Source organism: Theobroma umbraticum, unplaced genomic scaffold (genome assembly GCF_002168275.2).
Source record: "Theobroma umbraticum cultivar Fairchild unplaced genomic scaffold, ASM216827v3 scaffold_147.0, whole genome shotgun sequence".
NCBI classification, from domain to species: domain Eukaryota; kingdom Viridiplantae; phylum Streptophyta; class Magnoliopsida; order Malvales; family Malvaceae; genus Theobroma; species Theobroma umbraticum.
In genome coordinates, this window is record NW_018397259.1 from 6,317,192 (window position 1) to 6,333,049 (window position 15,858).

Genomic DNA, 15,858 nt, shown 5'->3' on the forward strand with positions numbered 1-15,858 from the left:
CTACCCTTCTAGGATAGATATTTAAACGAACACAACGTTTGATGGTTTAAGTAGTTGGTGTGAAGATGTGATTGTCAAGGTAACAGGTTCCGGCCATGGGGCCTATGTAAAAGACATCATTGACGTATACACAACTTGATTCCGTTGACGGTGCGAATTGCTACTTTTGTTTGTTCAGTCGATTTCAACTCTTTAATTCAACTAACTCATGAAGTTATGGATATAATAAATTATTTTTTCAAGAATTACAAATCATAACAAATAATACAATAAGACTCAACTTGTAAAAACTAATAATATGTAAAAAAAAAAATTGAAAATAATAGCAATGCGTGAAATTGAACTAACAATACAAATGGTGCAGAATTTTTTTACTTTTAATTGAAGCACCAATTTAAATAAATAAATGAAATAATAAAACTTGTAAAAGTTGTTGAATTTCGTATACATAAATCAATTCAACAAGCGCAAGTAGGCTTTGATGTTCTGTTTTAATTTTAAAATTTTGTTGTTTTTGATCAAGAATTTCCAAACCCAAACCCAAGAACCATCAACGGTGCTCGACCCAAACCCAAGTTCAGTTCAGGAAAAGCTTGCACTGCATCACCATAATTCAGACTGACTCACTCTTCAAGAAGCATTGAGGATAATCTCTTGCCATCTCAAAAACTAGGAATTCTTAACAAATAGAGAGTTTGTTGGTCACTACAATTATACAAAATCCCTCAGGACTCTCCCAAATATGTCCCACGCTACAACCCTCCCAATGAATCTTCTAATTACAGAAGCCACAATCAGCTAGGATTATTTCTCAAAAATTTAACCTGACTTTACATAATACAAGTAACAAATGGAACGACAACGATTTTTTACACTGAGTCAATATTGTTTTTTACATTTGTAGTATGATCAACAGTAAGTTCAGTGCATTACAGGGCATGAGAGGCCACCAGCTTTACATTGGATGCACATTCTCAAGTTACCGTGTTCTGGCAACATTAACAGACGAAAAAGGAACAAGTAATGGTGAGCAAACTATTATCAACGGTAGGGCGTAAGTCTGTTCAGATTTATAAACAATTACAATGCTATATTTGTACCAAGTATGACACGAAAATAACTGTTCACCACACACTAACACCCAAGTGTGATGTCTAACAACACATTGGTTGGTACACAATAGGTCCCCACTTTGGAATAGCCAACGTCATGCACAACTTTGCATGCCTTCAACCTGTTGAATCAAAAACAGGCAATCAATTAGAAGAGGAACAGTGGTACAACTGAGGTTGGCTGCCCTGAATCCTTAATATAAAAGTAATATACAACAGTAGAGAATTAAAAAAAGTGTAATTACAATATGCTATTACAACAAAATCAATGAAAATGTGACTCGGCACAGACAAGGCAGGAAGGTTGCAGTCTGCAACCACAATATCCAAATCCATCCAAGCACTCATCATATTGCTACTAACGGAATATTGCAGGAAATTTAAAACATTTGCTGCTCAGCAATACCAGCATCATGGAACTAAATCATACTATCAGCATCTGCCATCCTTACTCATGCCTTTACTTACAAAGAAAATTACAGGTGTCAGTTATTTGAGCAAGGTACTCAATATATGGTATGCACCTTGCTTGTAGTCAATACTCAGGGAAAATGATTAAAACGGAGGTTAAGATCACATTTATGTGTGCAAGTTAGTGCATGCAATCATAACAGTGATGACTGATGAATAAGAGCAGTATATTAAGTATAGCCTATGTTCTAAATAAATTCTGCAAAGAAAGAAGGAAGACTATTGTAAATGTTAACAGTGACTAACTTCAATGTCCCAAGTTATATAGTCTTTATTTCCTTAAATAACAAACTCACATGCTCAACTGAATGTAAGTTAGAACTTTAGTAGATAGCATGCAATTTGACGTACGCTTAAGCCACATGCCCATTTTCTATGCCAATGCGGCTAAAGCCATCAAGCTGGACCTTTAAAATAATGAAGGAGACCCTAAGGGGCAGCAGAACAAAGTTTTCATTTGCATTGCATAAGGGAAAAGTTCAGAAATGGTTTGTGAACTAAATTTTCTTTCAAGCATCAGATCAAAATTCCCCACTTTTCAAAGATTTTGGACCTACTGTAAGAGAGGTCAGCCTGGGGTGCAACTAAATACAAGAAAGAATTAGAAGCAGCATGTGGGCAAGATAATCTTGTTAAACAACAAGGATGTCAAAGTTTTCCTTTCACATAACTATCCAAAAAAAAAAAGCTCTAAGAATCATGCAAATCAGTGTGGTAGCTTGTAAAGATATCAGCACACAGGCATATATCCAACAAGAAAAATGAAAAAAGAAAATTAGGGGCTCAAACAAATGGGCAGATTGTGCAGTATATATAATTTAAATACTCAAGAGAAGGAAGAACCTTATGCTGTATTTGCTTGCTAGCAGGAGTAATGGTTACTAAAATTCAAATGCTTTATACAGGTAAACAGAAAAAGATCATCCTATGTACAACGTTAGAATGCTAATGTGAATTACTTAACAATATAAGAACTAAACAGAGACCTGGCCTTGGATAAGAAAGCTTTTTCCATGATCAGTTGTTTAAATAAATAGGAATTGCTTTCCTGTCCACAACTACCACAAGCTTTGACATTTCTTCCTTCCTAGATTGAATAACAATAGCTGAGCATTTAGGACATGTGATGAAAAGGACAATGTGTAAACTTTCCCAGGCTTATCTTTTTCCTGGATTAAGATGAATTAATGAAGGAAAATGCTTGAACAAATTCATGATTAAACTTATGTGACCAAAATTTCAACATTTTAAACATCAATGATCAAAGTTTATGAATTCTGATTAGCATTTAAACCCAACAGAGACTTGACCTTAAACCTGCCAAAGTACATAAACGGGACCAGCATGTGGAGGATATCATCTTGTCAAATAATAAGTAGCTCAAACAAAACCTAGCCCCTAAGAACCTATGCAGGCAAAAGTAACTTCAAAAACAATAACAGAAAAAGTAAAGTTGCTCATAAAGATACCTGAATAATGGTACACAAAAAAGAAAAAAAAAAACAAGAGAGGAATGTGCATAACTAATTTTATCTGAAAAATTAACTACTACGATTCATTCTGTTAGTGGGAAAAGTAAAGAGGGTAAACAACAAAATGGTGATAGGTGTACAAGATTATAGTAAACAGTTTCATTGTTACTTACCAACATAACAGTGAAGAAGATTGCTGTCGACAGAAGTAAAGACTCCTTATAAACAAGAGAGGTTCTCAAAGTATTGATAAGCATGAAATTTTTCATAATGTAAATGATCATCCTCTCCTAGATAAAGGGAGCCAATTTTGAAACCTGGCCCTAGATCATAAAGCTTTTTCCATGCCCCTTCATTGAAATCAAAGCAAATAATTTTACCATCTGCCCATAAGACAACCTTTGGCTCTTCTTCTTTCTCAGATCGAATGAAACACACACCAGAGAATCCAGGACAGTACTCAACACAACCCAATTCTAACTCAGGAAAAACTTTCACTGCATCACCAAGATTCAGACGTTTTTTCCAGTTCCACTGAGAATAATCTCTTGCCATCTCAAATACATCGAATTCTAAACACACTGCCATGCAGTAAGTCACCGCAAGATACAAAACTCCTCGAGACTCTCCAAAATATCTACATTCCTCTGGTGCATCCATTCTGGTTGGTAATGTCATCGGCATTGTTTCCAAAGATTCATTCTCTACATCAAAATACAACGTCTCATTTCCATACCCACACCAATGAATCTTTCCATTACAGAAAACCCCATCTTGGAAATCTATGGCCTCTTCCTCATCTACTTCAAAAGTGATCATGGATATACTCCAAGAATCAGTCTCTGACGAAAATACATCCAGATTAAACTGATAAGGTGCCTGGCAATTTTCCCAGATACAAATAATTTTGTAATGAGGTGATCTTAGGGGATCAAAAGCCAAATTAACACAGAACTTAGAAAGAAAATTATAATAAGAGTTACTGGGAGGATGCAGCCTCCAGAAACTTTTAGTAGTGGGGTTGCAAATCAAGTAACTGCGTCTAGAGGACTCACAAATGAGCAACCCGTTGCAAGATTGAAGAATCTTGATGTCGGGGTCATGGATGTAATGAAAGGAAGGGACTTTACTGTAATGCTTCAAAGGGACTATGGCGAATTCAGAGGGAGGGGTGTAGCAGTCACCTTTGAGCAGGAGAGCGGTGGGGGAGAGAAACCCATTGCTGTGGTGGTGGCGGGTGTGGGAGACACAGAAGTCAGGGTCGGAAATGATGGACAACCATTGCTTTGAAACGCACTTGAATTTGATGAGAGATTTTGTGGGTAATCTGAGGAGGATTTCTGTCAAGAGGTCTTGGTTGTAGGCTATTGTCTCTGCTGCTGAGTTGAGGGTCATGCAAGTCTTCTTCATCTCTTTCATTTCTCAACACTGGACTCTGTTCTTTGAAAACCCAATTGCTTTGAAGTAAGAAACCCCTTCATATTTGTACCCTTTCCTTCTTCTTTCCCTTTTTTTTTTTTTAATATCCCATTTATCTATTATTTTTGTATTCTTGTTTAGTAAGTTCTTTTTCCTGATTAAGAAATTGTTTATTTTATACATTTTTTTAAAACAAATTCAAAACTTAATTTTAAAATTGATTTATTATTATTATTATTCTTATGTATTGATTAATTTCAAAGTAAAACGTCCATTTCAAAAGCCAACATTTTTTTTTCCATTTTAACTCAATGAAGATTTATGTCTCTTTAAAATTTTATCAAAAATAATCTATTAATTTCAATTTTATCGAATTCAAACAAAATCGACATCTTTATTCTGATTTGATTAAATAATAATTTATATTTTTAAGAAAAAATTAATTAAAATTATAAATAATAATCAATTCAAACATAATAGGTTCCATCCATTCCAACAATAAATAATTTTAGATTCGAGCAATGCACTAAAAAGCCTTTAGGAGCACAAATGCTTATCATGTCGGCAAATCCAAAATAATTGAATAATTTGATTTCAAATATTAATTTCGATTCTATTTATTCGAACAATGAATAATTTAAATTCGAACAATTCATACGGTTCTTTGAGAGTGCCAGTAGTGCTTATCCTGTCGGCAAATCAACAAAGAAAAATATATATAGAATTACACCTTAGTAAGACTTAGAGCAATATGTACATCAATTTTGAATTTTTATTTTAACGAAAAAGAAAAAAAAAAAGAAACTAAAAGGAGACGCCGATTTTGATACGGCCCGCACTTATCTAGTAATATATGTACTTATCTTAAGTTAAAGAAAGGGATGAAAGTCCAAAGCTTGTCGTCTTCCTGGGTGAAGGAGTTTCACCATTGTTGGGGTTACCTCCTTCTTACCTCAGCTATTTTGGCTTTTAATGCACATTTGGCCGACATGCCTGTGATTTTACAAACTATCCAATCCACCAAGAGTTTCCACCCACTACGATTCTTCCTTCCTTTTTATCCTGCTTTTGGTTGTCTGTCTCTGTTTTTGTTTCACGCCCTTTGGGTTACAAACTCTCTCTCTGTCTTTTTCTACCAATATTAGGACTGTAATTGCTAATAAGCTTGTAGCAAATGTTGTCTTATTTTAACATGATTTAGGAAAATTACTTTAATTATTTAAATAAATTTTTATTTTTTTATTATAATTAATCATATCTCTGTATTTTTATTTTTTTATTTTTTATTTTAAATTAAATTATTTTATATACTAAACAGTTGACGTGTCATGCTATATAAACATATTATAATTTATTATAATATATCAATATATTACATCAACATTACGTAATATAAATTAATAAATATTATTTTAACTAATAATAATTAATAAATTATTAATTATAAAAACGCTCAAAATAAAGATATAAGAGTGTGATTGAATGTAAAAAAAATGATTTGAATTTTTTTAAATGATTCAAGAGATTTTTAAAGTATTATATTATATTTTTATTATTTATTATTCATTATTTACTTTTAAAATAAAAATAATAACAAATTATCAAAGCATGTTGAATTATTTAATATATTAATGATGGAGATTTTAAATTTTATTTACGGAAATAGAAAGTTGGCAATAATCTTAATAAAATATATTTATAAAAATTAATTTATTTGTTAATAATATATCAATTCCTTAATTTCCTATCAATATATTAAAAAAAACACCTTTATTGAATATAACTTAAAGTAAAGTACACCACAAAAGTGCCAATAGCCTTACCCTTTTAGAGGCCTGGTTTTGGCGCCTTTTGAATTTCGTTGGTCCCCACTTGCACTTTGGTTTAACAATATATTATGTGTCCTTTGAAAATTCTTTTGTTTCATTTTCTTTCTCATCAAATTTGTCGTCTTCGATGATAAGTGGATCTGTCACTGTTTATGACATTTAAATTTGTTATAATTAATATTTGTTTTAATTTTTAAATGAGCACTTGACTTCAACCACAAAACTCATCAGATAATGTTAAATAGCATTTATGATTTAATTATTTATTTCATTGACATTACTTGTATTTAGGAATGATTCTGGTGCTATATGATTATCCAATAACTTGATTGGATCAAAACTTTTAGTGAATATTTAATGAAATAGTTGATTTAAAAGTGTCATTTATGAATCGTGAGATTTGATCTATTAATTTAGAAGCTAATATCATTATAAATGTAATGATTGTCTAATAATTTTCAATTTATGAGCTCCAAATTATGATGATCAATTATTTGGTAAATTGTTAATTATTTATAAATTGAGTCAAAATAATACCTTAATGAGTATATAGTAAAATCTCTTTAAATTACCATAAAAATTAATTAATTAATCAAGATATTATTTAATCGATAAATTAATAATTTATTAATTTATATATTCATTAATAAAAATTAATTTATCAAAGTATTTATTATTTTTTTTAAAATATTAAACTTAATACATGTATTATTTATTGTGATTATAGATATATTATCTAATTATCAAATTACGAATTATCATTATTTTATGTATTTATTTAATCAAAACAAGTTCATGGTTATAATTAATCTTAGTAAATAAAAGTTATGAATCTATCTATTTTTGCAACAAAATAAAATTACATTCGATGTATACTTAATTTATATACATAATAAATATTAAGTCCAGTAAAAATGTCTATTAAAACAACAGTATTATAAATGATAAAACTCAACACAATGGCTTTTCATCTCAAAAGTGCAAACAAATTAATAATGACGGTTGAAAAGTTGATGCATTAAGAAAATTTAAAGATGAAGTCCAAAGAGATATCAATTTTAAAAAGAAACAAGTAATATCGGAGTTACATTTTACAAAAACCTTCTAATTGAATTATATATATAATAAATTTTGATGCATAAGGAGATTATTAATTTATATATTAAGTGAGACCTATATATATTTTTTAAATTTTATTATTTTATAAATTTAGTAAATTATTGGGTTACCACTTCAGTCCAAAGTCAGGACTAGCCAAAAATATTATTTAATCGAAGTTATTAATTTATTAAGTATTATTTTATAGAAGTTTTGCTGTAATTTGTAACAATTCTGATTAACATGTGGTCCTAGATAAATTATTCACAGCAACTATTTCTTTCATTGTTTTCTCAAGAAATCCGAGTTCTTGAAAAAGTTGAGAAAGATTAAAATGATAACGTTAAACGATTCAGAAAATGTTCATGATAGCGATTCATGGCGAACGTTGAAAGAGGAGATTAAAGCAGATATTGATAATGAAAGTCAATAGCTAAGCAAACAAAGTGAGATAGTTTGTGAAGGGTTTATAAATTGCTTAGATTAGGAATTTACCCAAAAGAAGTAGATGATCATTGAGAAAAAATGTATTGGACGTTGCTTTGGAATTGGAATTGGAACTGGAAGCCAAAGTTTTTTTGTTGAAGAAGAAAAAGAAGAATACTTGACTAGAAAGGAAAAGAAGCAGAAAACAGGCAATGGCAAGAAGCAGAAGACCAGCATCAAGAAGAATCAAAAGGAGAAGACAAATAGTCAGAAGAAGTAAAAGCAAAAAAAGAGTTTCAATCCGCTAGTAGAGCTTATTGCATTACGTTTAGAACCACTTCCCAATACGCTAGAAGTGTTCAAGAATCACATTGAAAATTTAGGTAAGACTGAAATAAAGCTAGTTATACAAGCCTATTGATTTTTTTTTTTGAAATTGAGAGAAAGGGGATTAGAACCTTACTTTTTAAATAAAAAGATCATATACTAATTAATGAACAAAATGCTCAAGTGTGAGGCCTACTGATTTGAATTGCAAGGACAATTAATTGTCAATCACATTGAAACAAGTTAGGACAATTTGATTCACCAACTTCATCACAGCATCAATGAATTCCTGCACATTTTAACTCTCTTTCACCCTCAGTAATTCATATTGCCTTCTGAGATTCTGGAGACGAATTTGTTTACTTCTGGCAGACTCTAAAAACTCTTCTTCAAGCTTTTTCCAAACTTGTTTTGCTATCTCACATCCCATAATCTGACTAAAAACTGACTTTGTAAAAGTTGAGTGTATAAAGGATAAAGCTCTGAATTTCTTTGCTATATCCTATTCATATTCCTTCACCTATATTAGTGTGGCATTATCTCTCAATGATGGTATTTTTGTCTCATTTTCAATTGCATTCTATAGATTGACACCCTTTATGAATGCTTTCATTCTAATGGCCCAAATAGAATAGTTAGAGCCATCGAAAATAGATGCAGTTTGTTTTGTGATAGTTAAAGTTGACATTTTGATAAGGAATAAATTTGTGATGAATTTGAATAACTGGCTCAAAAATCGATTATATGCTCTGATAACATGACATGAAAGTGGAAGAAAATTATAAAACAGGGGTTTTGACTATTTTGTAGAGAGAAAAAAGAACAACAGAGCAATAGATGGAGGAGGAAAATGCTTCATTAATCAACAAACACATAATATATACAAGCATTATATGGTCAACACCTATTTACATAATGGACAAGTGTCAAAGACACCTGATAACTACAGGTATAATATATTTAATAACTAGTACAATGACGCAAAATACATAATGTAGAACAAAATGATAACATTAATGCATGGTCAGTCAATGCATGCTTTATCTCTAATACTCTTTTTGTGCCTTGACATGGTTGACTGACTTTGCCGGTAATTTCTTAAATGATGAAAGAAAGAAGATAAAAAAAAAAGAATGATAACAAAAAATGAAATGAAAATAAAAAAAACCAAAGAAATAACAAAACGAAAAAGAAAAGAAAAAAGAGAAAAGAGAAAAGAGCAAAGAAGAAAAAAGAGGACCAAAGGAAAGCAAGGAAAACAAATGATGTTAAAAAGAAAAAAAAATAGGAAAAAGAAAAAGAAAGAGGAGATTCAAAACAACATGGGGGTGGGGAGGGGGAAAAAGACTTAGAAAGAGGTTGAGAGAGTTGAGTTGAGGGAATGAGGGGTCTCATAGGATTTTTTCTTGCTCCGTGTGTTGGGGGGAACTCATTTGTTATGTGTTTAGGGAAAGGAGGGAGGGGATGTTGTGGCTTATTTTAGGAATCTTTTTTTGTCCGATGTTTCTTGTTCTTTCTTTTTTTGTAGGGACTTGGAGGGGATTGAAGGAATGAGACGGCATAGGTTGGCCCCTTAGTGATTCAAGGGTGTGAGTAGGTAGGAGGGTCTTTTGATCTGCTTGAGGGACGATTTTTCATTGGGATTTTTTATTTTATTTTACTTCATTCTTATTTATGAGTAGGTTTTTGTGTCCCAGTTGAATTGAGGAACATTGGTTTTGATTGGATTGCCGCATTGTATGTTCTTCCTTCACCTTTGCAAAGAGGGTTACTCAAGTTGTTTGGAGTGGTTTAGTGCAGGTTACGGTTCTTTGGAGGGGGCAGGTTGCAGTTCTTTTGTTGGTAATAAGATTGATGCTATGGTTGCTGTTTTCTGCTTCAAAATGGTTGCTGAGCTTATCGTTTGGAAATTGAAAGGGCTTCTTTCAGCCTTCTTATGGTCTCATTTCTTAACGAAGCTCCCAGTTTTAGCAATTTTTTCCAGTTCGATGATTATGATTTGTGGGGATTGTGTGATTGCTTCTCAAGTTGTTGATTGTTTCACGTCATGGCTGCTTGGTTTTCGTGATTTGGAGATTGAGTGGAATAATTGATGAAGGTTGAGTTAGGGTTTGGAAAGCTGGACTTTAGGCTTCTTTCGTTTTAATGCTCGATCTTTTCTTTGGTTGGGAGTAGTATCTGTTACAGCACCGTGCTTTTGAGGCTTTCTTTACATTTCTTTTTTTAGGTGGCCCCTTGTGTTCTGATTCCAAAGTAAGGTATTATTGTGGGATCAGTTGTCCACAGGCTTTCCTTCGTTGATGTTTTTTGAAGGATCATTTGTTCTATTTTGGCTTTGAATAGGATCCTGTGCTGCTAATGGCTTGTTGAGTAGCAAACTTTCTGTAAGTGTAAAGTGATTTTGCCTTCACCAGGTTTTCTATGCCACTGAAGTCTTCTACCAAATAGGTTAAAGACTTGTCATGGCATAGTCGGTGATGGAAAAATAAAACTAGTTTTTCAAAAAAAAAAAAAGCTTAAAAATGAATGTAAAAATAATATAGTATATGTGTAAAATGGATTGTAAATGAAAAGAAAACTAATTAACAATAGTTTCGATGCAAAGTTAGTACACTTATATAAAGAATTTTTCAACAAATATAAAAAATTATGAGACAAAATTAAGGAACAGTAATGTAATACATGGAGTTTTTAATTAGAAGAGTGAAATTAATATGTACATAAAAAGTGAAATTTCAATATTTATAACATTAATTATTATCTATAAGGTTTATATATATGTATATATATATACACACACAAACGCACATATGGAGAAAATTTGTGCCAATAAATATCAAATAGCTATCATAAAATAAAGAAAAAAAATATAGGAAATAGTAGAGGTCAAAAATGGCGAAAATAAAATGAAAAATAAAGAAGCAAAAGAAGTCAAAAATGGGGAAGCATTATTCGAAACAATTATATACGAATTTATAATAGAAAAATTAGTCAAAAACAAATGTCAAATGATACAAACTTAGCATAAAAAGATGAGGGAAAAAAGGGAAAAAGAAAAAGAAAAAGAAAAAGAACTGAGAAAAAGGCAATAACCAACCAAAACAAGCAAAGCAGAGTTGAAAGAAAGCATAGGTAAACAGTGGAAAACTCCAAATGGAAAACATTAAGGAAAAAACAAAACATAAAAATGACATAGAACTTTCCAGAATATAAGTCGAGTTGAAAAGACTATGAAGCTAATCATATTTACAATCAAAAGACTATGTAGACTTTGAAAATTAAAAAAACACTAACATGGGCCAACAACTAACATTTACAGCAAATACTGCTTGAATGCAGCGCATGACGGGGGCCAAATACTTGAGCAGACCAAATTTCATGCCATGTGTCGTGCAATTGGCAAACTTAGATGGCATCCAATTGAGACTCTTAAGGGAGAGTTTTAATATAAAGTTTTAGATTTGAAAGAAGGACAAAACATATCTGTGTCCTTAATCTTTATTCTATTTGCAAGGTCATATCTCATAAGCTAATGGTAGTTATGCATGAATTTTGACAAACAACGTATCTGTGTCAAAATGATGGGTGGATCCCTCCCATATAAAACTTCTCACGTCTCAATTTCCTCTTTGCAATCTGTATGCTTTCTTGGATCGGGGTGCACATACTTGGGTTACATAGTAATTACCTTTTGATGTGTGACTGATAAGTAACAAGGGAATGGAGAGGAGGAGCTTAACCTTTGGAAAACTAGAGTATTTTCACATTAATAAAAGTAGATTGCACACCTTGACATTAACGGTAATGCTATAAGATGCAACAAGCAACATTGACCACGATAGGTTAGAAAAGTAAAGAAAGAAAAAAACTTAAAACTTTCATAAGCATATATTATTACTAACTTGACTTGATGGAAAATGAATAAAAGCACATGGTCCATATCCTCAAGAACATCCAAATGCAAACAAGGGACCCTCCAAAGTGCTACTAATGGAACAGAACAAATAATCTACATTAATGGGAAAAGAATGACCAAATTTCAATTATTTGAACAAGGTTTGCCTTGCTAGCTAGCTCTTTTTTCTAGTGTGTTAGTCATTAATGTCTTTCCAACAAGGTTAAAAGGGGAATGGTTCAAAGCTTCGAATCCAAGATGATACCTCATTTAAAGAGAAATGCTATAAACCTTTAACAAGGTTTGACTCAAGGTACATAAAATTCACCACACATTATATGCTTTTTTGTTTAACAAATATTTGCAATATAGAAACTACATTCAAAATGAGCGTGACATAAGAAGAAATTAACTGCAACAACTCAAACTAAGAAACATTTGTCTTCAAACATCAATTATCAGAATTTCCTGATGCTAATGAGAACTTAAAACAAAAATAAGAACCATCATTCCTGAATCCATCAATGAAAGAAAAAAATTAAGACAAGCGCGTTGGGAAGATCATCTTGTCAAACAATAACTAGATCAAACCAGAAACTACATATAATAAAAAAACTGTAATAGCTCATTAAGATCTGCATATGTATATATCCAAAGGGAAAGAGGGACCAGACACACACACACACACACACACACACACATGAGATTTGAATGTCTAGAAAATTCATAAATTTTATTGAGTGAAGAAAGCTGCAAAGCACAGTTTCAAAAAGGCAAAAAGAAAATAGGAATTAAGAAGTCTAAAGCAACAAGTTAATATAACATTTGAATAACAATTGTTTATTTGGACACAAACTAAATCTGACTCATTCCTCTGACCCATTCCAATGCTTCCTCAAACACCAAAGAAATGCATACCCAGCAGCATGCATGCATGTCTTCAATAAATACCTGTTAAATCAAAACCAGGCTATACTCTGTTAAAATTAAAAAACAAAAGGTATTATAAATCTAAAACCTATAAAATACTTTCAATAAATTACGATATTGAGATTTTTTAATTTTAAATAATATAATCTCACATATTTACACACACAATGGTTTAAATAGAATCCATTTAGTAAATAAGTAGCTAAGATCCTAAGCCTAAATCCTAAGCCTAATAACAAATACTTTATTTGTTTGAAATAAAAATATAATAGTTAATCTAACCCTTTAGTTATAAATTCCTATGATAAAGCAATCTATTATTTTTGCTGCAAGTAGTTTGCAATGGGAATCATTAACAGAACAACTTATAGCTCTAATTTATGTGGATATCCATTAACTAATGTTAAAGAGTATGCATAACTTAATTACCAAGATAAGACTTGAGAAGAAGCAACACTCTCAAGTCTCAGAGGCAAGATAGGGTCTCAAAGTACGGGAAGGCATGAAATCTGCCACCACCATGTCGATCTTTGTCTATGTTGGAACAACGCACCCTCTTCACCATCCCCTCTTCCAAATTATAGGAAATTGCAAAACCATTTGGAAGTACTACTAAAATTGAATCCCCTTCGTCCTCATCATATTGAACAACACAAGATAGAAGATAACTACGCATTCGACTTTGCTGGCGCCTGGGGACGACAGTAAACGTTTCAGCTTCAAGGTGTACATTATGCTTCAAGTACCATTTTGAATAATCTTCCTCCATCTCGAAAATTTTAAATTTTAATTGAGAAAACCCAGTTGCAACAACAAGGTGTAAATGTCCTCCAGACTCTCCGAAATAGCGAAACCCACTATGTACTCTAGGCATTGGCATTGTCTTCATGCATTCATTGTTTACATCAATGTACCATGATTGAGTATCAGCACAATCCCAATGAATTGCGCCATTCAAAAAAACACCACGATCAATATTTATATCATGCTTCGAATTGAATTTGATTTTTGAAGCACTCCAAGAATTGGTCTCTGAAGAATATATGTCGATGAAGTATGTAGGAAATATGTAACATGTAGTACTTTCATGATCTTTGCTATATAATAGTTGCTGCCATATAGAAAAAATCTTATAATGAGGTGATATGAGCGGATCAAAGGCCAAATTGACACCAACATGCTGACGAACCTCAATTGTAGGATCAAAAGCCAAATTAACACTAGAACGTTGATCATAATCCATAAATAACTTAGCTGATTGGGAAGGATCAAGGCCTAGCTTGTAGGCAACATACTCGTAACTATTATAAATGACTTCATGTTCATGAACGGAGATCACCTTGAACTTTTTGGTGGCGGGGTTGCATATGAAATACTTCAAGCGATAATCACTTTCAGAAACGCAAAGAAGCAAGCCAACGCAAGATTGAATTATTCTGATGCGTGGCGCATCAATAAAATCAAAAGGGGGAAGTCTTCTGATGTTAGGGTTTAAACGAAGGAACTTGAACTTTGAAGGTAGTTTTTTATAAAGGATGTCAAGGAAGAGAGCTTGAGGTTTGAGAGAGCAATTGTTTTGGAGGAAGCGAGTGTGGGCGAGGCTAAAATGGGTGCTAGATATAAGAGAAAGCCATGGTTTTGATACGAGTTTGAATCTTAGGAGAGTTTTGGTGGGTAATCTTAGGAGGATTTCTTGTAAAAGGTCTTCACTACTCGCAACCTTTTCTGCCGATGTGATCTTTGCCCTTAATCGGGTGGAGGATCTGGTAGTCACCATAGCTAACAAGGGTTTACTCTTCGTTTACGATTACTGAACTCAAATCTTATAACATCTTATTTATATTGACTATTGAAGAAACCGATTAATGTTATTTTATGTAATTTATGGAAAGCCGAAATTTTAAACGAGAAAGAGATATACTTGAAATATTTTAAAATTAAAAAAATTTTGAATAGAAAAAACTAATACCATGTAAAGCTTAATTTTTTGGACATATACACACATACACGCGCAAATAGGTAATCTAAATTGGATATATCATGTGTCATTGCTTAATATGACACATTCCATATATATTTTTTGCACTTAAGGAAATGTATATGATTTTTTTGGTATGTATGTGAATTTAGGAAGAAACGTTAAGATATTCATAAATCTTGACTGTACATTATAACATGCACGAATCTTGCTTGTACATCTAATTATTGGATGTTTATCCTCTATTTCAACATTTTTATTTTGGAAGACAAATTTTATGCAAAACGTTATTGGGAAAAAATTATAAACAATTTCATTTTTGCATATATCATAAAATATTTTGACTCATATTTTATTGCCATTTACATTCTAGTAAACATTGTTGGTCCCAAAAGGAGTGCTAGAGTTGGGGTGACTAGCATTTAAAAATATTTTGGAAGGTAATTCCTTGGAAAATGAAAACTGCTTGAAAGATTTAAGATTGATAGCTTAAAGCTTGTTGAGATTAGTGAGTATCAAGTAAGGCGAGATTCAATAAAGTGGACAAAACACAATACTTCGGTCTACCTGACCTACATCCATTACCTTGATCTTCTCAATCAAGGATTTTTAATCTAACTTTACTATAACCAGTGAAATTAACAGCTTCTACCAAGCTTTTATAAAGTGATGTTTTAACCTAAGCATTGGAGAAAAAATGGAGTACAATTGATCACCTTACAATAACCCTTAGAGTGCCTCGCACACTCTAATCAATCAAGAATTAGAGAAAAGATGGAGTACAATTGATCACCTAGCTGATCTAAGATGTACAAAATCAAGCTCAAACACTTTAAAAAAGATAAGAGTTGAATACAAGTATACAAGAGAAAGTTTTTGCTCTTTTTGGCTCTTTCCAACC

At 32.0% G+C, this 15,858-nt stretch overlaps 2 protein-coding genes across 2 annotated transcripts; both read right to left on the minus strand.

Annotated features, from left to right (window-relative positions):
- Window positions 1-689: 689 nt before the first annotated feature.
- Window positions 690-4,525, minus strand: LOC110416021 (F-box protein At5g07610-like). The gene is made up of 2 exons (XM_021427844.2): window positions 3,229-4,525; window positions 690-1,234 (listed from the first exon to the last, which is right to left on the minus strand). Exon 1 carries the CDS (start codon window positions 4,472-4,474, stop codon window positions 3,275-3,277), a length of 1,200 nt encoding a protein of 399 aa, XP_021283519.1. The 5' UTR covers window positions 4,475-4,525; the 3' UTR covers window positions 690-1,234; window positions 3,229-3,274.
- Window positions 4,526-13,445: 8,920 nt separating this feature from the next.
- Window positions 13,446-14,756, minus strand: LOC110415944 (F-box protein At5g07610-like). Its single transcript, XM_089783324.1, has 2 exons — window positions 14,271-14,756; window positions 13,446-14,168 (listed from the first exon to the last, which is right to left on the minus strand). Exons 1-2 carry the CDS (start codon window positions 14,754-14,756, stop codon window positions 13,446-13,448), a joined length of 1,209 nt encoding a protein of 402 aa, XP_089639450.1.
- Between the last annotated feature and the right edge of the window lie 1,102 nt (window positions 14,757-15,858).